The sequence below is a fragment of the Capra hircus genome, chromosome 4 (genome assembly GCF_001704415.2).
Source record: "Capra hircus breed San Clemente chromosome 4, ASM170441v1, whole genome shotgun sequence".
Taxonomy (NCBI): Eukaryota; Metazoa; Chordata; class Mammalia; order Artiodactyla; family Bovidae; genus Capra; species Capra hircus.
Genome location: NC_030811.1, coordinates 32,004,395 through 32,032,175, shown reverse-complemented (window position 1 = coordinate 32,032,175; position 27,781 = coordinate 32,004,395). Strand labels below are relative to the sequence as shown.

The following is a 27,781-nucleotide window of genomic DNA, read 5'->3' as shown; positions in this document are numbered from 1 at the left end:
CCCTTTCTTTCATTCTCTCTGTTCTTTTAAGAAATTACTATCAGACAGGTCTTTGTCCTTTTAGATCTACACTTGGTGTTGCTTTTCTTTCATATATTCTAAGCCTTTGCCTTTTTTCGCTTTGTATCATAGATTTGCCCATTTTTTCTTCTAGAATACTCCTTTAGTCTTCACCATGTTCTGACACTCATGTTTTTAACCCCAAATAATTCTTTTCTTGTGTGTGCAATGTGATCTTTGGCTATCCATTTATAGCTATGAAGAAGCAGAGTGATCCTCTGTCATTAAGGATCTCCCCAATCCCCGCTAACCTCCTGCATTTGTTTGGAAATATATGTACGCAACAGGACTCTTATGTTAAAAGGGAGAATGGGCAGTAGACTGTGAAAGGGGCTGAGGTATGTTGACAAGTAAGATTCCATCTGGAGCAAGTGAGCAGAAAACAGGCAGGTTGCTAGGAACCCTCACAATGATCAAAGTAAGGAGAAAATTATCTTGGAAGAGCAGTATAATTGCCTCGAGGACTGAGCAGCCTTTCCCTTTTGCTCCCCTCCACGCCTGCTAGGGAGATCCAGCTACACCCAGTTTAGCGCTGCTCTTGTATTTGGCCCCACAGCCCCTCTGAACCCTCCCCGGGAAGATCTTTCTCTGTGTTTAAACGTCATGGGGTCACATGCCTCTTTTGCTTGTCCTTCTACATACTCTGGGAAGCTGAGTGGTCTGACTGGTTTTGCTTTCCTGGAAGAAGTATTTTAGTTGGTTGCTCAGACGATTGGTCTTCCACGCACTTGTGTTTTGTGGATCTGTTAATTGTTGCCTCTGCTCCTAAGGAGTCTCTCCCCAGTGGAAGTGGCATTCACACCTCTAAAGTGAATTTCTACTGGTTAAAATTTTCTGATTCAATTCCTTCTGTTTTCAATCTGTGAGTTAGGTCACCCCTTCTTATTTTCAGCTTTAACTGTACTTTTTCTAAGGACATCTGCTGCAGATAACACTGTAAACACATGTTCCCAGTTCATCTTGAACCACTGGTCCTGGTAAATTAGTGTATTTACTCAGGATGATAACTAAGACCCCACTAAGAGGCTGTCATTCCATTATCATCAAGGACATTTGGAAATCTTTCCAGCTTACAGCTATTTTTACCTCTTTATTTTCCAACTAAAGTATCAATCAGTTTTCTTTCACCCTCTTCAGTCAGTGAATTTAAATTGGGTACTTTCAGAAAGCAGTGGTCACTTATACCTATGTGTTTTTAAGAGAGTCTGACTTTGGTTATAAAGAGATGTAATGCCAGCCTCCAGTTTAACTCGGAGGATTGAGTCACCTCGGTAATGACATGTTTCTCTGAATAGCCACAGGGCATCCTTTTGCCACTGAATCTCTGCTCTGCACCAGGTGACTAAAGGACCGGCAGCAAACAAAAGCACAGGTAAAAATATAGTTTTTGTTTAGTTTGAAAATTTTTTAGCCTGTTTTTAGAAACACGGTCTCTCAGAGGAGTTTAGAAGAAAACTACTTTTGCTTCATTTCTTGGAATACCTCAATTTCTTTTACAGCCTAACTTACTTTTGTTTACTTTCTAAATTCAGTATCTTTCAGAACGTGAACTTGCTATTCTGAACTTAACATTGTAAAAAATACATTTGTCACTGATACATAGAACTTAAACTCCAGTTCATTTTTTATTTACTATAAATTTGTATGTTAGGATTATTTTCACATTAATAACTATTCGAAACTTGTTTCATTTCTCTTCTACATGCACAGTTTCTCTGAAAAGCATCTTTTTGCACTATGTTAGGTTATCATAACCTAGTACTTCAGTTACAATAGCATCAGTATGTATTCTCTGAAGCAGGTTAGTAAACTAACTTATATAAGACATAGAATATATGGCTTTATGAGACAGCCACAGTGTTAATACTTTTTATAACAAGTAGCTGTGAAGAATTCCTCAAGTTAACTTTATATACCTAAATGTTTTTCTTTAGAGTATAAGTGTATTTCTTTCTTTGATAAAGATTTCATTTTTGCGTGATTGTTAATAAAAGTGTACTTTAAAAGATATGTTACATAGTTATCATACTTACTATATTGGATAGTATTGGAGAATTGTTATTTGGAACATGTATTGCAGTTTTTAGGAAACATATGACATTTAAAATGGTTCAGAAGATGGTTATTTTGGAAGAATAAAAATAGGTTTTAAATTTTCTTTCCAAATACTAATGAAGGGACTGAATATTTAGAGATAAAAATCAACAGGCACTTCATACAAGAAAATCAGTAATTGAGAAGAGGATGTAAATGTATACATACATGAAGATAGATAGATTTAGATTTTCCAGGAAAGAAAGAACAAGTACCAAAACACTATGAGAAAGACAAATGGAGTTAAATATGACCTCTTTAACTCCTTCACTGCCAGCCCCTGAACAATGACCTTCTATCTAGACCCATTGGTAAGATATTCATGTTGCAAGAGTGCTGGAATGGGTTGCCATTTCCTTCTCCAGGGGATCTTCCCGACCCAGGGATTGAACCCACGTCTCTCGCATTGTAGACATACGCTTTACCCTCTGAGCCACCAGGGAAGCCTACTAAAAAATACTTATATTGTAAAAATACTTGAGAGTTTAGTCACACGATTTATTTCAGCCTCATCTATAAATTAGAATTCAGTCTGATGACAGAAAGTAGGTTCCTTGTTAAAAAAGAAAGTGAAAAGAAAGTGAAGTCGCTCAGCCGTGTCCGACTCTGCCACCCCATGGACTATAGCCTGCCAGACTCCTCTGTTCATGTGATTTTCCAGGCAAGAGTACTGGACTGGGCTGCCATTTCCTTCTCCAGGGGATCTTCCCAACCCAGGGATTGAACCCAGATCTCCTGCATTTCAGGCAGGCATTTTACTCATATATTTTTAATGTTTAAATAGAATCAGGAGCAAAGAGTTGGAAAGATGTTAAGTGGAGAATGTAAAAAATATTAAAAAAACAACAAGCTATAAAAAACTTCATGTTCAGAGATTCAGGGTTAATGTTCTTTATAATGTTTTTCAGAATCATAACATATGCCATGTTTTCTTAGCAATAGACTTCCATGGGAACCTGATTCTTTTTTGTGGAAACCTTTAGCAAATTCAGTAATTAGATTTATAATTATTATACTTACATAATCATCTATAATTACTAGTTTGTTGAATCTAGTCTCCTGAAGCACATTCCTTGAATTTTTCTACATATAATAGAATTGCAGATGCTATGAATTTCTACAGAAACAATTTTCAGTAGTCTTTCTCACAGACTGAAGTTTTTCACCTAAGCATTGGTCCAATGTTCATAATAGATCCAAATCAATAAATCCTTGATTGAGTTCCCTCTCATCAGAGTGAATGAATTCGCTCAGTAGTGTCCGACTCTTTGTGACCCGATGGACTGTAGTAGTCTACCAGGCTCCTCCATCCATGGGATTTTCCAGGCAAGAATACTGGAGTGGGTTGCCATTTCCTTCTCCAGAAGATCTTCCCTCTCATCAAGTATATTTTAAAAAAAACACACTTTCCAACTTTCAAGGACCACCATTTCCTAGATGCATTATATTGGGTGGTTTAAGAATTGGCTGTTATCCTAGGCTGAAATTACTCTGCCTTTGTCATAGGCATTCCAGAAAAAACATGTTGCAGCCTTAGTGCAACCCAGATCCTAAGACTGGAATATTTCTAAATTTCCTTATAGTATTAGGAAATTCTCTCAAGGTTACATTTGGAAACTAAAATGTATTTCAAAATATTTTCAAGTTATATGGTTTATGTTAAGCACGTGTATGCATGCTGTTACTACAGTCGTGTCAAACTGTTTGTGACCCAAAGGACTATAGCCTACCAGGCTCATCTGTCCATGGGATTCTTCAGGCAAGAATACTGGAGTGGATTGTCAATGCCTGCCTCAAGGGGATCCTCCCCACCCAGGGATCGAACCCTCATCTCCTACACTGCAGGCAGATTCTTTACCTCTGAGCCACTGCGGAAGCCTCTGTGGTAGACAGTAAACCGTCTGCCTGCAATGCAGGAGACCCAGGTTCGATTCCTGGGTCAGGAAGATCCCCTGAAGAAGGAAATGGCAATCCGCTTCAGCACTCTTGCGTGGAAAATCCCATGGATGGAGGAGCCTGATAGGCTATAGTCCATGGGGTCGCAAAGAGTCGGACACGACTGAGCGACTTCACTTTCAATGGTCTTGAACAAATACACTTTTTAAGGAACTAAAAATTCATTGTATAAAAAAGCATTTACTTCACATTTATGGTTAGTATATACTATTATAATTAATGTATAAACTCAACTTTCTTTACTAATATTAAAGTGCAACACATTTCTATCATGTGAATGGGTAACCACAGTACAGAATTAGTTCTATAATGATCTTTTACAAATTCATACAAATTAATGACTAATTGGTTACTATAGCTGGTGTTTCAACAGTTTATTATAATTTTTTTAAAAAGCATAATTTCGGCAATTTCACAATTGTAGATACTATTTCTTATTTAAATCTGATGGAGCTCAGGCTGACTGGCACATTCAGTTGCAATGTTAAGAATTTTATCTTTCATCTAGCAGGTGTACATGAAGTGGAAGCCTGGAGCCTTAAAAGGAGATATGAGATATCTAGGTAGCTAAGCATGTATGATCCAAACCTGAAAAGTGAAGAATATATGCCAACACAATTTCTCCAATGTTTACTTTTTTATATACCACAGTCTTTTCAGAAAGCTTAACTGTAATGGGTTTGACAGTTTATAAGCAAGTTTACTGAAGGTTGACAAGGATGTTAGCTGCAATGCTAAGTTCAGTTCAGTTCAGTTCCGTCACTAAGCCATGTCCGACTCTTTGCGACCCTATGAACTGCAGCATGCCAGGCCTCCCTGTCCATCACCAACTCCCAAAGTTCGTTCAAACTCACATTTATCGAGTCGGTGATGTCATCCAGACATCTCATCCTCTGTCATCCCCTTCTCCTCCTGCCCCCAATCCCTCCCAGCATCAAAGTCTTTTCCAATGAGTCAACTCTTCGCATGAGGTGACCAAAGTTATCAGCTTTAGCATCATTCCTTCCAAAGAAATCTCAGGGCTGATCTCCTTTAGAATGGACCGGTTGGATCTCCTTGCAGTTCAAGGGACTCTGAAGAGTCTTCTCCAACACCGCAGTTCAAAAGCATCAATTCTTCGGCGCTCAGCTTCCTTCACAGTCCAACTCTCACATCCATACATGACCACTGGAAAAACCACAGCCTTGACTAGACGGACCTTTGTTGGTAAAGTAATGTCTCTGCTTTTCAATACGCTGTCTAGGTTGGTCATAACTTTCCTTCCAAGGAGTAAGCGTCTTTTAATTTCATGGCTGCAGTCACCATCGGCAGTGATTTTGGAGCCCAAAAAGATAAAGTCTGACACTGTTTCTACTGTTTCCTCATCCATTCCCCATGAAGTGATGGGACTGGATGCCATGATCTTCGTTTTCTGAATATTGAGCTTTAAGCCAACTTTTTCATTCTCCTCTTTCACTTTCATCAAGAGACTTTTTAGTTCCTCTTCACTTTCTGCCATAAGGGTGGTGTCATCTGCATATCTGAGGTTATTGATATTTCTCCCGGTGATCTTGATTTCAGCTTGTGCTTCTTCCAGCCCAGCATTTCTCATGATGTACTCTGCATATAAGTTAAGTAAGCAGGGTGAAAATATACAGCCTTGATGGACTCCTTTTCCTATTTGGAACCAGTCTGTTGTTCCATGTCCAGTTCTAACTGTTGCTTTCTCACTTGCATTATAGGTTTCTCAAGAGGCGGGTCAGGTGGTCTGGTATTCCCATCTCTTGAAGAATTTTCCACCGTTTATTGTGATCCAAAGTCAAAGGCTTTGGCATAGTCAATAAAGAGAAATAGATGTTTTTCTGGAACTCTCTTGCTTTTTCTATGACCCAGTGGATGTTGGCAATTTAATCTCTGGTTCCTCTGCCTTTTCTAAAACCAGCTTGAACATCTGGAAGTTCACAGTTCACGTATTGCTGAAGCCTGGCTTGGAGAATTTTGAGCATGACTTTACTAGCGTGTGAGATGAGTGCAATTGTGCGGTAGTTTGAGCATTCTTTGGCATTGCCTTTCTTTGGGACTGGAATGAAAACTGACCTTTTCCAATCCTGTGGCCATTGGTGAGTTTTCCATATTTGCTGTCCTATTGAGTGAAGCACTTTCACAGTATCATCTTTCAGGATTTGAAATAGCTCAACTTGAATTCCATCACCTCCAAGTAGCTTTGGCATTGCAAATTCATGTATGTGTCGACTGAGTATCAGGAAGTCAGGCCATAGTGGTGAGATGTTCAGAGAGCAATCCAATTCAGCAGGATTGCCATCTTGGTTAGAAAACCTGTCCCCTGTGAAAATGTCAACCAGAAGGCTATATAGTTGCAGAGAGGCATGGAGGAAGGGGTGATGGGCTAGATTCCATTCCATATTCATATACTGAAATATTAAAGTTTATGTTCACAAGAATAAATTTCAAAAGCTGAGAAACAGAGGATAGATATCAGTACTATATTTAGATATACAAAATGCTATCATTATTTATCATCATACCCTTGTCCCTACCCTCCTGGAAATACAGTACTGTGTTATGCTGTGAAGACAAATTAAAACAATATAAATAAAAATCAAATAGGTGAGACAGTGAAACTTTTCCTAGTGGACTGATGGTAACTGGTCCTAGAATCTTAGATTTTAACCTCTGCTCCATCCTGACTTCTGTTATATTGCACAGAGATTTCCTTATTTTGTGTTGTAAACACACCAGGGTAGTTGGACAGAACTCAAGGAAAGAAATATAGTTTGGGAAAGGATTTATGGTAGAGAGGCATGCAAAAGAATAAAAATAAAAATAGTGCCATAAAAACTGAAAAAAATTTTTTTTAAAAGGTCAGAAGTCAATTTCTGTCAAAAAGGTACAATTGGACAAAATACAGAAGAATTGAAGTGCTTAAAAAAACAAAGAATAAATAATAAAAATAAATAAAAATTTTAAAAAAGTAAAAAAAAAAAAAACCACACAAGAAAAAAATAATCTGAAGTTGAATAGGTAAAATCCAATTTCCTGTATTATTTAAAATTGGTTGGGTAAATCACCAAAATTAAAGTATAGGCAAGGAAATAAAAAGAACAACCCAAGCATCATTTTTGTATCCTGTCTCTCTCTGAATACTTCTATCATTCTGATTAGAGCTTTGCATTGTTTACAATCAGGGAAGGCCAGTTACTCTATAACATATTTTCTCACTTGTAATAAACGATATAGTGGCACTGTGCATTGCCTTTTGTAGAAAGTAATAACACTAATCAATTTTTTTCAGGTCTGTCTACTGTTAGTTTTCCTTTACCACAAATATTTAACCTAAGATTAGCTTTTAATATTCATGCATCAGAATAGAGTGTTAAGTTATATGGCTGATGTTATTTACTACAATTACAAAAAAACCCTCTCTTATTTACTGAAAAGCGCTTTTTCTTGCCATATTGCAGAAAAACCTACCATTTTCTCGAATAACTTCATAAAAAACGATCTTTGTAGTAAAACCAACTCAAATGTTACCTTTTTTATCAAGTTATGCCTGATTCCTTATAGTCAGTATTAATGTACCACTTCTTTCTTTTCCAAAGAACTTTTTAATTTTTTTTTAAATTTGAGTAATGGTTTTGAATAGCTGCTAAATCAACATAGTACAAAATCCAAACAGAAGTTTCTTTCCCACCAAAATCTCATCCCACCTCTGCCCATTTCTCTCCTTCAGCCACAAGGTCTTTTTCCTGGAGGCAACCAATATAATTGAGTACTCTTCCAGAGATACTCCATAGTACACATATCACATATCTACACATACACATTACATATATTAAGTGTTAGTCATTCAGTAATTTGCGACCCCATGGATTGTAGCCCATCAGACTCCTCTGTCCATGGAATTCTCCAGGCAAGGATACTGAAGTGGGTAGCCAATTCCCTTCTCCAGGGGATCAACTGCAGGCAGATTCTTTACCTTTGGACACCTGGCCTACACATACTTATATATACATGTATATATCATTTTCTCAGAAAAATAATGGCAGCATTATATGCATATCTAGCTTTTAAAAAATTTTAAGTATATTGTAAGACATATACATAAAACAAATATATACCTTAAAGAATAATTATGAAACCTGGTGAATATCCTTATTGATAAGGAGAAGAAACCTCATTCTTTGTTTCAGCTGCATAGTATTTCATTGCGTGGAAAGCCATAGTTTATTTAACCAGTTCCTTGATGATGGACATTTTCTTCCAAATTGCAAAAGATGGGCAATGCTGCAGTGAATAACAAAGAAGTGTGATTTCTGGGGGAAAGTTTTTGTGCATTTGTAATTCAGATAGAAATTTCCAGTCTCCTGTTTCTTCATTACAAACAGTTTGGAGCCAGTGCCTGCACATTTCACCTTGCTCAAATTTCCTACCTTACTAAAATATGTATGCTTGTACAGAGAAATGGGTGCTGTGAGCAAAACCAGGCCAACCCTAGATTCCAAGCAATTCCAAGACAAAGGCAGAAATTGATATTAAGTCATGCTTACCTAAAACAAAACAATATGTCCTGGCCACAACCTTTGTCCTTCCACACGCCTGCCCTGCCACTCTAGTGTGGAGCCTGATATTCAGATCTGGTATCTGGTATATGACATTCAGAACCTAGATCAAACTCCTATTTAAATATCATTGCAGTCCCTGGACCTGAGGTTTGGCCTCAGGCTCTTGTTCCTTGTTTCTGTTGCTTATTCTGCCCGTATCCCAGCTCTTCTGTTCAATGACTTGAAAAATATTTTGGGGTAATTGGGTGTTTTAAGTTATAATCTTGACCATGGACATTGAAAACAATCTTAGTAACATTTCATAGGCCACTAAATTGCTTTATAGTTCAAAAACTCTGAGTAGAAAACTGAGGGTTTAAATCAACCTAATGTTATTTTAAGGAGCTTAGTTAAAAATGGCTTGACAGAGGGAACGTTTTATTCAAAATGTGGTCCTAAGATTTTGTGTGCTTTTCCAAGAAAGCTGTTGATCTTGACTGTAAGAAATTTCAAGTTCTGAAGGAGAAGTAACACTTTTTGACAATGACTAAGTGTATATGCTTATGTAAAGACAATTACTCTTTCAGGTTGTAAAATGTTCCTGCTTCATAAAACACATGGCCTTTCACACTGAAGAGTGAATTTCCTGTTAGCACAATAACACTGAAACAGGCATTTTCATATACTTACAAAACTTGAGTTCATTTTTAGGAAGGGAAGCAGTTTTGTACAATCAGGATAGTCCAGTAGTTCTAAAATGTATGCAGATAGAGGAACACTCATGTTCTTCAGTCATGATGTAGAGTTATAATAAAATTCAGTACCTAATGATGAATTGTGAAACTTACAGCGATCTTATCATATAGTAGATTATATTATAAACTTATATGCATGAAGTTGTTAAGAAAAATGTATGGGAAAATATGTATCCATTACAATATATATTTTCTTCTGCTGGGACAATTAGGTCTAGCTTTTACAATACTGATATTTCATGAGAGAATAACTTAAGAACCATCAGGATAAGACGGTGATTAACAGACTAAGGCAATAATATCCTTCAGAGGAAAAAAATGGGAGCCTATTATTGGCTTTTTCTCTAATTAGCAGGTTAACAATTATTTCTACAGAGTTGATTTGAACTCAGCAGCTCTGCTCTGTTTTCCATTATGACAAACATTTAGCATATATATATTTATTACTGGTGACAAAATACCACTCGGAAAATACTTTCCTTAAAGGTTTGTAAGTAAAACACTGCATTTTAAAATTTCTGATAAAAATGGGAACCATGACCTTCAGGATATCTGTTTAAACCCTGTGGATTTAGGAGCAGGCACTTGGAGTCTTAAAGGTTTTGAAAACAAATACCAATAGCATGAAAGGAAAAGAAACAGAAGAGTTGTAGATTAGGGAAATTAATTCCTTTCACTAATACACTAATATTGAGATGCATGTGTATGTTTTAGGGGAATACTTCCCAGAGTATTTCCTCTAATCTTACAGATTAGTATGAATCACCATGTTCTACGGAAGAAAAAACTACCCTGAGTGTATAACAGAAATTTAGAGTGGCAATCAAAATTAAAACTAGCAGGATTAATTTATGGATGTATAATATTATTATTTTTCTGTGTTGGTGATTGTTAAAACTACTGTGAAGTTCTTCCAAATGACTGGATCCTGCCACTCTCATCTTTGTCCTGGATTGACAAGAGCTTTCCCCCAGGCTTCCTGCCTCTTTCCTGTGCCCTTTCCCTTTCGGGCTAGCCTCAGCATAGCTGCCTGAGGAGTCCGGTTAAACCCAAGTCACTCTCCTCTCCAAACTCGGCAATTCCTTCCCATCTCATTTAGACTGATGGCCAAAGCCTCAGCAAGGCCTTGCAAGACCCTTCTCTTACCTCTGTCCCTTTAGTCACTGGGATCTTTGAAGTCCCTGAAACACAGCAGGCATGTGCCTGCCTCAGGGCCTTTGTGTCTGCTTTGCCCCCACACTTCCCCAGACATCCTCCAAGCTTACACTCTATCTTCTTTTCATATCACTTCTTTTCAGATTGCCAAGGCATTCCCATCTAAAAAGAATCCTTCCTTAATTCTTTTCTTTGCTAGTAATGCTTTCCAGTGAACTCTATATTTATTTGCTCACCTTGCCTGTCTCCCTTGCAAGGATTTAAGCTCTGTGAAGGCAGGGGGCTTTTGTCTCTTTTGCTCAACTACTGTATTCCTAGTACTTAGAACGGGAACCTGGTATACAGAAGGTGCTTGATACAAATTTTCTGAACACTAAATACTCTGCTTTCACACAGGGGCCAGGGCCCCAGAGACAACCAGAAACACACCTGTTGTTCCGTGAGTTGGGTGATGACACGTGTAGCAAAGGAAGATGCGCCTATGGGAGCTGGAGTGTCTCAGTGAGAGGGGCTCAGACCGAGCTTAGGCTGAGTTGGGTGATTTGGCAGAGGGTCTGAGAAAACAGGGATTTGCTCAAGATTGGATGCAGTCAGGACACAGGGGCACTTTTATGCTGAATAAAGAACAGAAGTCATTCATTTAGCAAGAAAGGCATGTTTGATGCTCTGAGGGTAGCCCTGGGTTCCTGGTTTTATCTCTGCTTAGACACGATGAAAAAGTGGCCTTGCCTAGTCTCATTTTATTATGGTGTGAGAGTAAACATGTTTGAAGTTTGCATTCTGTGAGATTGTTTATGACTAGTAGGAGAATAAAAAGGCCTAGTTGTGAGTGTTCAGAACTTCTGAAATCAGCGGTGGTTAGGGGAATGCTTTTTTGAAAATGTATCACAAGCAAGTAAACTTTGGGGGAGGAAGGCGTGAGAAGGGACATAGGGATAAGCAGAGCAGAGAGACTTCTCTTCGAACTCTTGCATACATGACAGGCCTTGGAAAAATCCCTGATGCTGGGAAAGATTGAGGGCAGGAGGAGAAGGGGACGACAGAGGATGAGATAGTTGGATGGCATCACAGACTCGATGGACATGAGTTTGAGCAAATTCCAGGAGTTGGTGATGGACAGGGAAGCCTGGAGTGCTGCAGCCCATGGGTATGCAAGGAGTTGGACACGACTGAGTGACTGAACTGAACCGATGATGGGCATTCTCCCCTGGGGGGCCCCTCTCCCTCCTCACCATCTTTCATAGTCAGGACAGGGTAGGCTTACTCAGGTGAAGTCTGAAGCCTGCTTGATAGTAAACAGCCCCCACCTTCTTGTTGCTGGTGTCACACTCTTCCTCTCAGTGGATGAAGAAGGTCAGAACTGTGAAGTGAAGGTCAAAGCAGAGGCAGCTAAGCCTTCATCACTGTGACTTCCTTCTACCAGAGGAGGTTCTGAGGAGAAAACTACTTCTCTTTACCCTGTGGCTTTCCTGTACATATCACTTTTCTGGGAATCATTTATCCAGGGCCCTTCAAAGTGCCTTCCTTGAAGTTTCCCAGTTGGAGGAAAGGAGTTTGTCCTTAATACGTGCTCCAGAACAAAGCTAAAAAGAGAAAACTGGTTAATAAAATTTAGGGGAAGAATCCAGGTTGAACTACTCTTGCATTCCCACTCCTAATATCCTGCCAGCTCTTCCTAAAATGTCACCACTTAGAGATTTCTTTAAAGGAGTAAAACTTCCTGGACAGATTGTGAGAGGGAGGAAGGGAAAAAAACCAGGGAAGGTGTTCCTGGTGACTCATGGTTAAGTGTGGATAATTCACAGATTGCTATGCTCTGCCGACTAGTCAAGATACAGGTAGAACTGGGCAGTTAGGATTCTGACGGCCTGAGTGGGGAGAGGGGAAGCGGTCGAGGGAGATTCTGAAGCAAAGGGCGGGCCTGGAGAGGTTCCCCTGGGAAGGAAGGAGGGTGGGAGAAGCACACAGATAATGACTGCACAACGAGGGGAGGGAAGAGGACAAAGTGTCTGGAGGCGCCCAACGCGGGAGTCTCCTCTCAGGAAACCATGGTTATTAGGAGAGTGACTGAAGGACACCAGTGCCATGACCTGCCTGTGTGGGAAGACAAACAGCGAACAGAAGACACAGGCAGTGAATTTTCCTTATTTATTTTGCCTGTATTCGCTTCCACCCACACATTTTATCAGGAGGTCTGCCAGCCGACTGTCGTGGAATGTGTACCTCCCATTAACTGGAATAAAAAGATGAACAATGTTCATGAACAGTGAACAAAGGATAGGAGACAAGAACCACTTGGTAACTTTGTAGCAAATGAATGAAGACCTTAGTGTGACAGTGATGAGGCAGGGGACAATAATCAGTGGAAAGTGATGTTTTGAATAAATGCAAAAGCCAGAAGCATTCTGGGAGAACAGATTTCTTTTTTCTGTATACATATGTAAATTCTCTAACATAAACTGAGAGAAAAAGTTTTTTTCTATTAATGTACTACCTTATGTGCATTCATTTTTTGTTATCCTGAGGCAAAATATAATAAAAAAATTCAAGATAAGGGGCAGTTTTGAAGACTACAATTCTTATTGTACTCATAAAATTATACTCCCGTGAAACTATTGTTCTCTTCCAATCATAATTTATGCCTTCAGTATATTTCATGTTACTAAGTAATCTCACTCATCTGTGCACTGAAGAGGAATACAGATACTTATTCAATGAATGGGTGAGGAAAATACCTACCTCTATAGCTCTTAAAAACTGATATTTTGCGCATTTTCATTGACTTGTGCTGTGCTGTGCTTAGTTGCTCAGTCGTGTCTGATTCTTTGAGACCCCATGGACCGTATCCCGCCAGGCTCCTCGGTCCATGGGGATTCTCCAGGCAGGAATGCTGGGGTGGGTTGCCATGCCCTCCTCCAGGGGATCTTCCCAACTCAGGGATCAAACCCAGGTCTCTTGCATTGCAGGCGGATTCTTTACCGTCTGAACCACCAGGGAAGCTCATTCATTAACTTAAGACTTTTTAAATGTCTTTGAATAAAGTCTTAACTTACAATTATTGTTTACCTCAGTGTCCTAGTCTGCGAAATCTTATAAGGTTTGACTGGTGACACCTGGTGGTTAAAAATGATAATTACATACCACATGCAGCCCATGGTGATCAGCTTTGCTGTGAGAAATACAAGCCAGTTTCCTTGGAAGCATTTCTGTCTGAGTTCCTGCTTGGAAGCAACCAAAACAAAGCCTCTCTGACCTGAACAGAAAGGCACTGTTCCATGAGCACAGTGCTGCTACCTAACGTTCACACCGTGGATATCAGATTCTGGATGTCCCAAGTATCCACTCCTGGACACAGGAATTTGTATTATCGTTGGCACCATCTTTTCGCCCCTTTGATATTCCCAAGGTCTCAATTCAAAGTCTAAAGTGGGATAAATATAAGTCACCTGGCCACAGTCACATATTAGCACCCTAGCTGCAAGGAAGGCCAGCAAAGCAACCAGACATTTGGCTTATTGAATGAAATAAGGAAAGGTATTATAAGATTAAATAAATATTTATTCAAGACCTAAGAACAGAACCTGAGATTTGATAGATTTTCCAAAATGGTAGTGAATACTATTTTACATCTTTATTTGATCATAAGATTCTTTTGAAGGCAAGGACCACATCTTAGTCATTTTGTATTCTGGACTCAGCATCTGATGCTCCATGAATGTTTGCTGAATTGCATTGCTTGCCCTTGAATAGAAACTGGGTCACTGCAATCACTTTCGTGTCCCAATTTATTTACAGGGATCTTTAAGACCTTTAAATAAAATACACTTGGATATAAATATAAAAACTATAATAACCAGCTAATGTGTTTAAGTCTTTTTCCTCAAAATTATCACTAACAGAAAATTAAATCTCTCCACAGGTCTTACAGAGTGATATTAAGGTGGAAGATAAGATTTTTATCTCATCATGAAACCATTATCTGAAGGACAGCTAAGGTTTTCTGTTGTTCAACCAATACATCTCATGTCATGGCTATTCATACTTTTCATTCTGAAGTCTATCTCTTCCCTGAAACCTGCCCGACTTCCAGTTTATCAAAGAAAGCCCTTTATAGCAGCCTGGAATGCTCCAACAGATCAGTGTTTGATGAAATATAATATAAGCCTGAATTTGAAAATGTTTCAGGTGATTGGAAGTCCACTGGCCCGGGCCAGGGGGCAAAACATCACTATATTTTATGTCAACAGGTTGGGATACTATCCATGGTATACACCCCAAGGAGTTCCCATTAACGGAGGTCTCCCCCAGAACATAAGTTTGCAGGCGCATCTGGAAAAAGCTGACCAAGATATCAGTTATTACATCCCTTCTGAAGATTTCAGTGGGCTTGCTGTTATAGACTGGGAATACTGGCGACCCCAGTGGGCCAGGAACTGGAACACAAAAGACATCTACAGACAGAAGTCAAGAAAGCTTATTTCTGAGATGCAAGAGAATGTATCAGCTGCTGATATTGAAAATTTAGCCAAAGCAACCTTTGAAGAAAGTGCAAAAGCTTTCATGAAGGAAACCATTGAACTGGGGATTAAGAGCAGACCCAAAGGCCTTTGGGGGTACTATTTATATCCCGATTGTCACAATTATAATGTTTATGGCCCAAACTACACTGGGTCATGCCCGGAAGAAGAAGTTTTGAGGAACAATGAGCTCTCTTGGCTCTGGAACAGCAGTGCTGCTTTATATCCTTCTATTGGAGTCAGGAGATCTCTCGGAGACAGTGAAAATGTTTTGCGTTTCTCGCAATTTCGGGTGCATGAATCTATGAGGATCTCTACCATGACGTCCCGTGATTATGCCCTGCCTGTGTTTGTCTACACAAGGCTAGGCTACAGAGACCAGCCTTTACTTTTTCTTTCTAAGGTAAGACGCCTCTTGCCAAAGATAAGATTTCTTATTTCTGAAAGAGACATTGCTTTGTTAATTATGTTCTTGTAAGGATTCTCAAATAGTAGTCCGTTAGGAGCATAATTCCTCCTTTGAGTAGTCATCCACTCAGATCCTCCATTTATACATACTAAATTTGAATTATTTATTATTAGTCTTTCAAGGAACAAAGTATGTAGGGAAGGGAGTTAAAGTACAATGTCAGTAACTACTTCTGCTCCTCAACTTTGATTGCTCTCTTGCAAAGGTTATTGAAATGGTTGGGGGTGAACAGGTTGGAAAATCAGAGAGGACACTGTAAAATGGAATAGTTTGCTCATATGTGTGGAAGCAGAATTGTAGGCATTTCTGCTACTGGCATCACCATTAAAAATCTAAAAAGAAGAAAAGTATTTTCTTTTTAATGCACAATAGCAGGTTTGATAAAAGGCATAAGGGAGACACAACAATATGAATATACTTAGAAATAACTAAGATAGTAAATTTTATGTTTTTCTCCACAAATAAAAATAATTTTTAAGGGTATAAGGGAATTATGAATCTGCTAAAAGTAGGTAGCTGTATAGATTTAACCATCTGGTTTATTCTTGAGTCTATGACCACAACTCATGGAAAGTTGGTAAGAGTGGTATGAATTTCTGAGTTCAATAATGAATTCATTACTAGTAGATGGTTTTGTAACTCTAGGTTAAAACTTACAAATAGAAGTTTTGCTCTAATTATTCTACTCAAGTCATATATGTAGCCAAAGACATCACACAAACTGTGTCACTTTTAAGATAGATGAAGCTAGTTAACTTAAGTTGCTTCAGTCCTGTCTGACTCTTTGCAACCCTATGGACTGTAGCCTGCCAGGCTACTCTGTCCATGGGATTCTCCAGGCAAAAGAATAAACTTCTCCAGGCATAAACTTTTTATGATGAGGATGCTTGAGCCTGGTTCACCTTCACATTTGCAGAATAGAGGTGTCTTTAGATATTGCTATACACTAGGGATGGATCATTTTTCTTTTTTCTCCACCATTACAAGTTTCAATTCACCAGCATGTATTAAACTGCAAAGATGTTCTGGTATTAAGTATCCAAAGGGAGAGATTCAGAAAACACCCTAGTGAGGGCTCTACCATGACCAGTAGGTATCTATGGGGCAGACAGAGAGTAGAGCTTACTTCTCAGAAAGCAAAATAACACGAATCATCAGGATTTGGTAAACACTATGCCTCTGACACTGTTGATGAGATGAGTAAGGAAAAAAAATTCTCTCTTGTAAACTGATCATCATACTACCTAGAATAATCAGCAACAACTGATTGAGAATGATAGGAAAAGTTCTAGAATTGAAAGTTGAACAACACCTTCTTATCTATGAAACTTCTTTTGCTTTTCAATGTTTGCCTCAAGCAAGTTCCTTTCTTTAGTGATAACACATTAAGTTTTGGAAGAAAAAATAAACTTTAAAGGACAAAGTGTTCATTTTAAAAGATTAGATTAAATAACTGCTACATTCTGTGCATTCTGCAAGCTGATGGTACGCTCCTTCTTGAATAACTACAGCCTCAGAGACATACTGTTCTAAGGGAATAAGGAACAACAGTTAGAATCTCACCCTGAAACAATTTTCTTTTTGAGTCCCATGGTATCACTCTGTAAACTTTCTGGATGACGAGGCATTTCCTCATCTTTGAAACCATCAAACCACCACTTTATTCCATCTTTCATAAAAATCTGCCCATAAATTTAAAAAATCTGATATTCACTTATTCCAAATTGTAAATGCTAGTAATGACTTCCATTTCTGACTTTCTGAAGATATCCGCATTTTAGAATGTGTGTGTGTGTATGTGTACAGAAATATAATTAGGATTAGAAAAACAGTTTATCAATAAGTGGCAAATCTCTTATCTCTCCAGACCTCAGAGCCTCACTGCTTAATCTACAAAATGGCACGATATTACCTGCCTTACCTACCTAGGAGAAACATTATGAAAAATGAGAAGATTAAAAATGAAAATTTAAAGTGTTATAAAAATGTATATGGTGTAGCTGCTCACTTTCTAATAAGTATCAGAGCCTTGAACTTGAAAGAGGAATATGTAAGAATGAAATTTCAGTCAGTAGCCATTATATTAGTCGATCAGTCATGCCCGAGTCTTTGTGACCCCATGGACTGCAGCCCACCAGGCTCCTCTGTCCATGAGACTTTCCAAGCAGGGATACTGGAGTGGGTTGCCATTTCTTCCCTGATGGCTCAGCCATTATATGGGGGTTGTAAAACCTCATTTCACACAACAGATTGCCTAAACCACATATATAAATGCAATGTTGATATCACTTGAGCTGTGCTTTAAAAAAAGTAACAAAAGGGATTTTCTTGGTTATTGATTTAAAGGTGTTTTTCCCAGTAATTAATATTCCCTCTGGTAATACGCAAAGGAAGCTCATTAGTGATGTTCCAGCTCCCCACACTGGGCTCCTTACTTACATGCACTGTGGTAAAACTTGAGGGACTAAAACCCAAGTGTAAAGAATAAATCCTCTGTGTGCCCCTGCTTTTTCCTTCCAAAACCTTGATTGAGCAGAGAATCGTGGGTAGGGCATGGCAGCCCTGCAACATGCTGGGCCCTGAAAGATGTGTTGCTATTATGATGTTGTTCATTTACTTTTCCTTTCGTGTGGCATCACTCATGTGGCCCAGCTCTCAGGTGGTCCCAACTCACTCCTAGAGGCATCTTACTTGTGACTTCAAGCCCTGAGTAGTGTCCTTGCTTTTCTGGTCCCCTAAACGTAGCTGTTCTGTGATTATTCAGCACCCTGCTCTCCACTCGGTGACCGTGAGCTAATTTGGTCACTGAGAGGATTTGGCCTAAATATCTACTAATGACTCCTTACCTCCAGTTAACATGCTAGAAGACTTGCCATTTTGAATCATTCCCAATAAACTCTCTTTGATAATGACTGTCAATGACACATTGGAAAGAAACCAACATTGCCTCCTGATATCAGCCTCAGAATGGGTAGCTTTCACCATAAACATCTGTAGTTTCCCTAGTTACTGCATATGGATCAACAACAGATAAAGAAGAATTGTAAATTTTGTATCTACCCCTCCCTCTGATGACAAAGCCTTAAACTAAAGGAATTCATGGACAATTTCTTGTTTCCAGTTTAGCATGCAAGAAGCTTGAAAGTTGCCACTTGGCCCTAAGAAATAAAAGGCTAAACAACCTGAAAAAAAATCCAACTCTTCTTAGAATAAAAAGAGAAGTGTGGACACACAGGGGAAATTGCTGCCTTCAAATTTGGAGAGACAGACAGGTGAATACAGAGAAACCCAGCTTACCAGATCAGAAGTCTTTGGGCAGAAACCTCTGTGGGAACCACTGAGAGCACGGAAAGCTGGCTCAGCAACAACAAGACCGAGAGATTAAAAACTCCAGGGGCACCCAGTCATGGGGGCTGGGGGAGCACACTTTCCCCTGCAGGAGCTCACTAGGTCCTTCTAGTGAATATTGGAGAAACCCTCCCCTCATGCATCTAATAGGTGAAGGAGAAAAGGAACCATTTTGAGTATTCCAGAGCATTCTGTTCTTCTGCGCAAGGTCCAGCCCCAGGAGAAACTGTTTAACCACAGCCAAATTGCTGAGGTTTTACCAGAACCTAACTGATCTGCAGAAACTAAAACTCCACCTGGTTTTAGATTTCCACTTGGAAGAAGGAACATACCCATCTCTAGCCCCATCTAGCCAGCCTGTCCCACCTAACAGGGAGTGGGGGCAAAAACTGAGAAGCAGTTGTGAAGTTCACAGTCCAGAGGCAAAACCTCACTAAGACTGAGATCTAATCATAGGACTGTAAAGTCTTTCATTACGCCCACACCTTACTGGCATATTACTAAAGGTCTATTTATAGCAGCTACTCTTGACTCAGAGGGTAAAGAATCCACCTACAGTCAGGAGACCTGGATTTGATCCCTGGGTTGAGAAGATCCCCTGGAGAAGGAAATGGCAACCCACTCCATTATTCTTGCCTGGAGAACCCCCATGGACAGAGGAGCCTGGCGGGCTACAGTCCATGGTGTCCCAAAGAATCAGACAACTGAGTGATTAACACTTTCACTTTTACCTAGTATGAGCTATCTACTTATGGAGACAAATCAAATCATATCTAGCTATCAAGGAAACAATTACAAGACATAGTAAAAGGCAAAAACACAACTTGCAGAGACAAAGCAAACACCAGAGCTTGACTCAGATACAGCAAGGATGTTGGAATTATCAGACCAGGAATTTAAAACAATTATGATTAATATGCTAAGGGCTCTAATGGATGAAGCAGACCAAATGCAAAAACAGACAACATAAGCTACATAAGAGAGATGGAAGGTGCAAGAAAGAAGCAGAAAGAAATGCTAGCAATCAAAAACACTGTAACAGAAAGGAAGGATATCTTTGACGGCTTTATTATTAGACTAGACGCAGCTGAAGAAAGAATCTCTGGCCTTGGAGATATCTCAGTAGAAGCCTCCAAAACCGAAAAAGCAGAAAGAGCAAGACAGGAAAATAAAACAACACAACAGAACAGAACATCTAAGGACTGTGAGAGAGCTAAGGTGTAACATACACGTAACAGGAAATCATGGGAGACTGCTGGGGATTCTGCCCCTCTGATCATGTCGTGTGACTATGACATCTCTACATTGAGGAAAGTTTCAATGTGAGTGGAGGGAGAAGCTCTGCTCCTTTAGGTCTTTGTTAAAAGAGGCAATGGACCTGGACCCAGCATAGTCCTCATTCTGAGCTCTGCATCACTTACTTCTCTTCTTTCCAGTATTTCTCATATCATAGATAATTCTCAAAACCATTTCACTTACACTATCTCATTTGAACCTCACAAAAACTCCTCCCCTTCCTGTCATGTCATCTCTGATCTGTTCAGCAGACATTGTGGTCCTGGGAAATGGAAAGAGATGTGAATCTGAAAACAAATTAAACCAAAATTACCAGAAAATTGCCCGGAAAAAAAAATTGTTTTTTAAAAACTGAGATTGTAAAATCTTTAATTTAGTGGACTATAAAAGTGCGGGTGATATGAATATAAAATGTCTAAGATAAAACACCATTTGAAAGTTCTGCCTTTAATTTCTACCAGATTGCCCAATTATATTTCCAGCACATAAGTGATGGAAATTAATCCTTGAAGTAAAAGGTTAATGCTTAGCATTCAGAAGAATGAGAGAATATATTATAACATAGCAAACTTATTTAGAAAATCAACTGCAGAAACTTAATTTAGGAAGCCAACTGTACACATTCAAGTTTTAATTTCCCTCTGAAATTACCTAGATTCATGTTAATCTTTAAACACTAAAACAGTAATCCTTTAGGATTACAAAACCAAAACTCTCTCTGCAGAAATTTTGTTTTCGTCTGTCTTAACCATATTGAGAAAAATCCCAATGGCCTTACCCTGACTGGATGATCATAAATAAACCCATTAATCAGGTACAAATAATTAAATACAAATAATTTCAGGGACCAAATATAAGCGCCAGATCAAATCAGATCCTGCAGATCTATAACACTGTGTTCCTTTGCTTAGACAGGGAATCCAAATGACACAAAACCCCTCCGATAGAAAATAAAAATGAAAAAAAAAAAAAAAAACCCAACTCTCCCCACCCTCCACCCCAAGCCACTGCAGAAGCAAAGTTTTCAGGAGAGTTGCAAACTGAAAAGGGAACTTGGGTGAGATGACTGCAAGGCATTCCTCACATTTAGAGAAGGAAAACTTTTGGATTCTGTTTCCAGGTCATATACTTATTGTTGATTTGTGTGTGTATGCCCCTGGTCAACTTTGATGGAAAGTACTAGTTGCTCAGTTGTATTCAAGTCTTTGAGACCCCTTGTGCTGTAGCTCTCTAGGTTCCTCTGTTCATGTAACTTGATTAAACAACTTTTAATGGCTATTTACAGGCTGTCTTAAAAATAATATCCCGTTTGGCAAAATATACTTTAAAAACATATATTTAATATGTTTTCTGTATGATTATAGAGTATAATTTCTGAGCCCTGGTTCATTTATTTATAGCATTTGCATTACTCTAAGAAATTGGAGAATAGGGTCATCCTATTTTACTGAATTTAGCTTCCAATCCTAATTCCTGGCATGTTGTTTTATATTCAAATGAATAATGAACTCTACTGTCTTCAATCTAGCAAGATCTAATCAGTACTATTGGAGAAAGTGCTGCCTTGGGAGCTGCGGGCATTGTTATTTGGGGAGACATGAATTTGACTTCATCTGAGGTAAGACAGTACCTTAGGGGTGTAGTTACTATTATTTAAATTTTTGCTCTGTTCTCCAATAAAACTTTAATCAGATCTCTCAGGTCTCCCATAGTAAACCTGTTTTATGATTACAGTCCAATTTACCACCTGATACAGAGAAGGACTTTATGTTTGGGGGCTCCAGAATCACTGCAGATGGTGATTGCAGCCATGAAATTGAAAGACGCTTACTCCTTGGAAGGAAAGTTATGACCAACCTAGTTAGCATATTCAAAAGCAGAGACATTACTTTGCCAACAAAGGTCTGTCTAGTCAAGGCTATGGTTTTTCCAGTGGTCATCTATGGATGTGAGAGTTGGACTGTGAAGAAAGCTGAGTGCCAAAGAATTGATGCTTTTGAACTGTGGTGTTGGAGAAGACTCTTGAGAGTCCCTTGGACTGCAAGGAGATTGAACCAGTCCATTCTAAAGGAGATCAGTCCTGGGTGTTCTTTGGAAGGACTGATGCTAAAGCTGAAACTCCAGTACTTTGGCTACCTCATGCGAAGAGTTGACTCATTGGAAAAGACCCTGATCGTGGGAGGGATTGGGGACAGGAGGAGAAGGGAATGACAGAGGATGAGATGGCTGGATGGCATCACTGACTCTATAGACATGAGTTTGGGTGAACTCTGGGAGTTGGTGATGGACAGGGAGGCCTGGCGTGCTGTGATTCATGGGGTCACAGAGTCGGACACGACTGAGGGACTGAACTGAATTGAACTGAACTGACATAGAAGGAGTGCGATAAAGGTGAACTTTTGCTAAGATATTAATCATAATACTGACCATTGTTGAGCATTTACTATATGGAAAGTTATGACCAACCTAGACAGCGTATTCAAAAGCAGAGATATTACTTTGCCAACAAAGGTCCATCTAGTCAAGGCTATGGTTTTTCCAGTAGTCATGAATGGATGTGAGAGTTGGACTGTGAAGAACGCTGAGCACTGAACTGATGCTTTTGAACTGTGGTGTTGGAGAAGACTCTTGAGAGTCCTTCAGACTGCAAGAAGATCCAACCAGTCCATCCTATAGGACACCGTCCTAGGTGTCCATTGGAAGGACTGATGCTGAGGCTGAAACTCCAATACTTTGGCCACCTCATTGAAAGAGTTGACTCATTGGAAAAGACCCTGATGCTGGGAGGGATTGGGGGCAGGAGGAGAAGGGGACCCCAGAGGATGAGATGGCTGGATGGCATCACCGACTTGATGCACATGAGTTTGGGTGAACTCCAGGAGTTGGTGATGGACAGGGAGGCCTGGTGTGCTGCGATTCATGGGGTTGCAAAGAGTTGGACACAACTGAGTGACTGAACTGAACTGAAGATTGTACTAAGTGCTTTTTTTGTTTTGGACTTGCTCACTGATCATAAAACCCTTATGAGGTAGGGACTAGCATCGTCATTTATAGATGAAGAAATGGAAGGAAATCTAGCTATAAGAGCTACTTAGGCTTGCTAATGGTGAAGCTGCCACTAACCACAAATGGTACAACTCTGGAGCCCTTACATTTAGCCATTATATAAAATGTGTGATAGCATATTTTTAAAAATGGAATTGGTAATTTTTAGTATCGACACTGAACTTATTTTTCTTCCTTGGAGAAATTAGCTGAAAATTAATAGTATTTAAAGTAAGGTTTATGTTTTTTTTCAAATTTCTTCCAGCTCAAATACTATCTACTCTTTCTAGTTTTCTCCAATCCACATTAATTGCAATCTCTTCTGTATTTCCAGATGCTGTCTGTTCATATCTCTATAGTGTAATACACTTGGCTTTGACTTATACTACTTGTTTCCTCAACAATTTTGTTAAATTGAATTTTTGCAAGTTCATGGTGATTTGATATTTTTTTAATTTCACATGCTCAAGTTGTTGCTACTGAGATGCTGCTCGTGAAACTGTGACAATATAAAGTTAAAGTCTCCTCTGTCCACATATGAATTAGGTAGACACTGAGAGGATCAGTACCTGACTCTCCAGCTGTGATATTTCCCCTCCAGTCCATGTGGTTCCTGAAAAGATGGTCCTCAGCAAGCTGGGTACACAACCAGGAGGCCTCCATTTAGAACACACAATAGGAAGAATACACAAATGACCTGGTCAGCCTTCTAGGCATCCCTGTCTTTGAATTGCGCAGAGATGGCTAGATCCCAGGGTGGTAGATATTAGAGCATAACTAACAGGAAAAACTGGAAGGCTCAGGCTGACAGTCAACAATAATTTGGTAGAACAGGAGGATTCATGCTCTAACACAACCCTGAAAGGTACACACACCTGAAAGGTGGCCAGAAGACAGAACTTTGGCATGATTTCTAAATTTCAGCTTGTTCCTCTTTTTTTTTTTTTTTTCCACACTGATTAACTTGGGATCTAGAAGGAAGAAGAAACAAGGATGTAAATTGTAAGAGGGCATGGTCACGTATGCTGACGCTAGGGCCCATTTCCAAGCTCAGTTAGCTTACAGTAACCTAATCTCCATCTCCTGTCACGACCATCTCTCAGTTTTTCAGGTCTGGGTCCCCTGTGTTACAGCACCTGAGCCTAAGACTTCACAGGCAGAAACCAAGCCATTAAGTTTCAATCCAGTTCAAAGAGCTGCCTTGTGGGTCTAGATATACCAACCCTACCAGTATTAGAAAAAACACTAAATCCCATTTGTTTCTCCATTTCTAGGGCAACTGTACAAAGGTGAAGCAGTTTGTGAGTTCTGATTTAGGGAGCTACATCGTCAATGTGACCAGAGCCGCTGAGGTGTGCAGCCTTCATGTCTGCAGGAATAACGGGAGATGCGTAAGGAAGGCGTGGAAAACGCCAGATTACCTTCACCTGAACCCTGCGAGTTACCACATAGAGGCCTCCGAGGATGGAGCATTTACTGTGAAAGGCAGAGCATCTGATACAGACCTGGCAGCGCTGGCGGAGAGATTCTCCTGTCATTGTTATCAGGGATACCAGGGGGCTGACTGCAGAGAAATGCAGACGGCTGACGGCTGCTCGGGGCCTTCCTCTCTGCCAGGCTCACTACTCACACTGTGTCTGCTGGTTTCCACAGGTTATCAGAGCTGTCAGTGGTGAGATAATTGAGCTTAAAGGGAATTGTGTGGCCTCTAGAGTCATCACTTAGGGAAGAGATGAAACTTGTGACAGTTTTTTTTCTCACATGAAATCCATTGAGAGGCACTATAAGTAGACATGTGTGTCCCTTGATATAAACAGGAAACATTGCATTCTTTAGCTCCAGTTTGGCTAAGCAGCCAGAGCCAGGAGTAAAATCAATGCACTCTTCTTCCTTACTGGAATGTTTAAGCTGTATTTAACCTAGAACTACTATATTTTAGTCTTCACATGAATATAGATACATAAAAGTATCCACATAAATACTAAATTATTGAGTTCAAAGACTGGTTTTCTAGCTAGCAATTTACTTAAGTATATATTACTAAGCAATTATCTGATTTAACGAATGGGGTCACCTCAGGGTGTGACCTGGTCATCTGGTCCATTGAGAAGGATCAAATGCAGAATTCCCATTCAAGCCTATGTTCTAACTTCTGGCTTCTTCTCCTTGCCTGGGCTCGATGAATGCAGAACTAGTGACTAATGTAACTTCTCACAAGGGCATGAGAACTGAGGCAGGGGGAGCTGTCGTCAACTCCCTGCGAAGACATCCATTCCAATATGACGCCTCTTTTACCCACCAGGAGTCTCTCCCACACAGATGCTGATCATGTAGATACAGTGAAAGATTTCAGGATAGTATTCATGCTTGCCTAGTCTGACATTGCTCTAGACGTAGAAACTGGAGCCATGCTAGTAACCCAAAATCATTAATAAAAAATATTTTAGTAAACAACATTTAAGGGACACAGAAGTGCAATTGTGAAGGAATCCTACTAAGAAATACTCAATATTTTGGTCCCCATATATAAGTTTAGAGTAGTGGTTTTAGAACCAGTTTAAGTTTAATTTGAAACACTATCCTTCTGGCCTTGTAACTCTGGGCAGGTTACTTATAGCCCTTTTTCATCTGAAATTTGTTAATATACTTCCTAACTCAGTGAATTTTTCTGAGGAATAAATGGGATAACACATCCCATGCACACTTCAGCTATTAATACCATGTTGCTGATCTTCAGTTATCTTTCTTGACCACCAAAGTAATGGAAACACATCGGAAAAAGCAGAGTCTTGGGCAATTTTGTCTTTCTGATGTTATGTTCTATATATAATCACTTATGCATGTGTTCTCTTGAAAGGCCTGTTTCAGTTGATAGGATTTCCTTCTTTTGGAGACGATCTACTTGGAAGGTAAACTCAAGAAGGTATGATGCTCTTATGGAAGGCCTGAGAGTTGATTCACCCTCCGCCTCTGCCTCTGTTGTCTTTCTGTGAAAGATGATATAGGTGTGCGCTTTCCAACTCTGGGTCCCTGCTTGTCAGGGGCTACTGACATTGTGACACTGTGAAGGTCTAATTTCTAAATGTAAAATACAATCAAATCCAGATAAAAAATTTTATAATACCACTAAAGACAGGTAGCATCATGCAGATTAACTTCTTAAAAATTTTCATTTTTTAATTTTCATATCAAAGATTTGAAACCTTACAGAAAATTTATAACTATAAGAAATGATGGAAATCACCAATAATCACTATAATATATACTGGTAACTTTTGGTATATTTCCTTCCAATCTTTCTTCTAAAAATGCTTTTTTAAACATGATTGTAAATAAAAATACATGTGTACCTTTGCATTTTGTGTTTTTCATTTATCTATACATTACAGTTTTCATGCTAATTCATAGTCAATAAATATTATTTAAATTATTGTAAGGTCACATCTGGATATAGCAATTTTCCTTAAATTCTGACTTTTAAATATCAAACTTTTACTATTTATTCTTTTTATCACTTCATGGCAAATAGATGGGGGAACAATGGAAACAGTGACAGCTTTATTTTCTTGGCTTCAAAATCACTGCAGATGGTGACTGCAGCCATGACATTAAAAGACGCTTGCTTCTTGGAAGAAAAGTTATGACAAACCTAGACAGCATATTAAAAAGCAGAGACATTACTTTGTCAATAAAGGTCCATCTAGTCAAAGCTGTGGTTTTTTCAGCAGTCATGCATGGATGTGAGAGTTGGATTATAAAGAAAGCTGAGCACCGAAGAATTGATGCTTTTGAACTGTGGTTTTTGGAAAAGATTCCTGAGAGTCCCTTGGACTGCAAAGAGATCAAACCAGTCAATCCTGAAGGAAATCAATCCTGAATATTCATTAGAAAGACTGAAGCTGAAGCTCCAATACTTTGGCCACCTGATGCAAAGAACTGACTCATTAGAAAGGACCCTGATGCTGGGAAAGATTGAAGGCAGGAGGAGAAGGGGACCACAGAGGATGAGATGGTTGGATGGCATCACTGACTCAAGGGACATGAGTTTGAGCAATCTCTGGGAACTGGTGAAGAACAGGGAGGCCTGGCGTGCTGTAGCCCATGGGGTTGCAAAGAGTGGGACAGGACTGAGCAACTATACAACAATATCAACCCCTCATTAGAGAAGACAATTTCTGATCATCTTTCTAATTCATTCATTCATTCACCTATTAATTAATTTGGACATTAATCAACATATTAAACATTACTTTTCATCAGGCTTTGAAATATATCCTGAACAAAACAAAAGGCCTTGCCTTCATAGAGCTCATAGTCTTTCTGGGAAGACAGACTTTCAACACACAAATAAGCAGTTTGCATCAGATGTTAGATCTATGGGAAAAACAGAACAGAGTTGGGGAGGGTGGATTTTCATATGTTGGGTGGCTTTGAGCAGATAATGTTTGAATGATAGAGAATTGGCTGTGGGGATATTTGGCGGAGGGTATTGCAGGCAAATGTATCAGAAGTACACATTTGGGAGTGGGTCTGGTATGTTCAAGG

General features: G+C 39.3%; 1 protein-coding gene across 1 annotated transcript; it reads left to right on the top strand.

Moving 5' to 3' along the window:
- HYAL4 (hyaluronoglucosaminidase 4) lies at positions 1,334–25,236 on the top strand. The gene is made up of 4 exons (XM_005679411.3): positions 1,334–1,432; positions 14,481–15,481; positions 21,720–21,809; positions 24,511–25,236. The coding sequence occupies exons 2-4, from the start codon at positions 14,528–14,530 to the stop codon at positions 24,910–24,912; spliced, it is 1,446 nt and encodes a 481-aa protein (XP_005679468.2). The 5' UTR covers positions 1,334–1,432; positions 14,481–14,527; the 3' UTR covers positions 24,913–25,236.

Coding starts and splice junctions, on each gene's coding strand:
- HYAL4 (XM_005679411.3), top strand. CDS start 14,528: ATGAAACCATTATCTGAAGGACAGCTAAGGTTTTCTGTTGTTCAACCA. Junction 15,482..21,719: donor CTTTACTTTTTCTTTCTAAG/GTAAGACGCCTC, acceptor TCTTCAATCTAG/CAAGATCTAATCAGTACTAT. Junction 21,810..24,510: donor TGAATTTGACTTCATCTGAG/GTAAGACAGTAC, acceptor CTCCATTTCTAG/GGCAACTGTACAAAGGTGAA.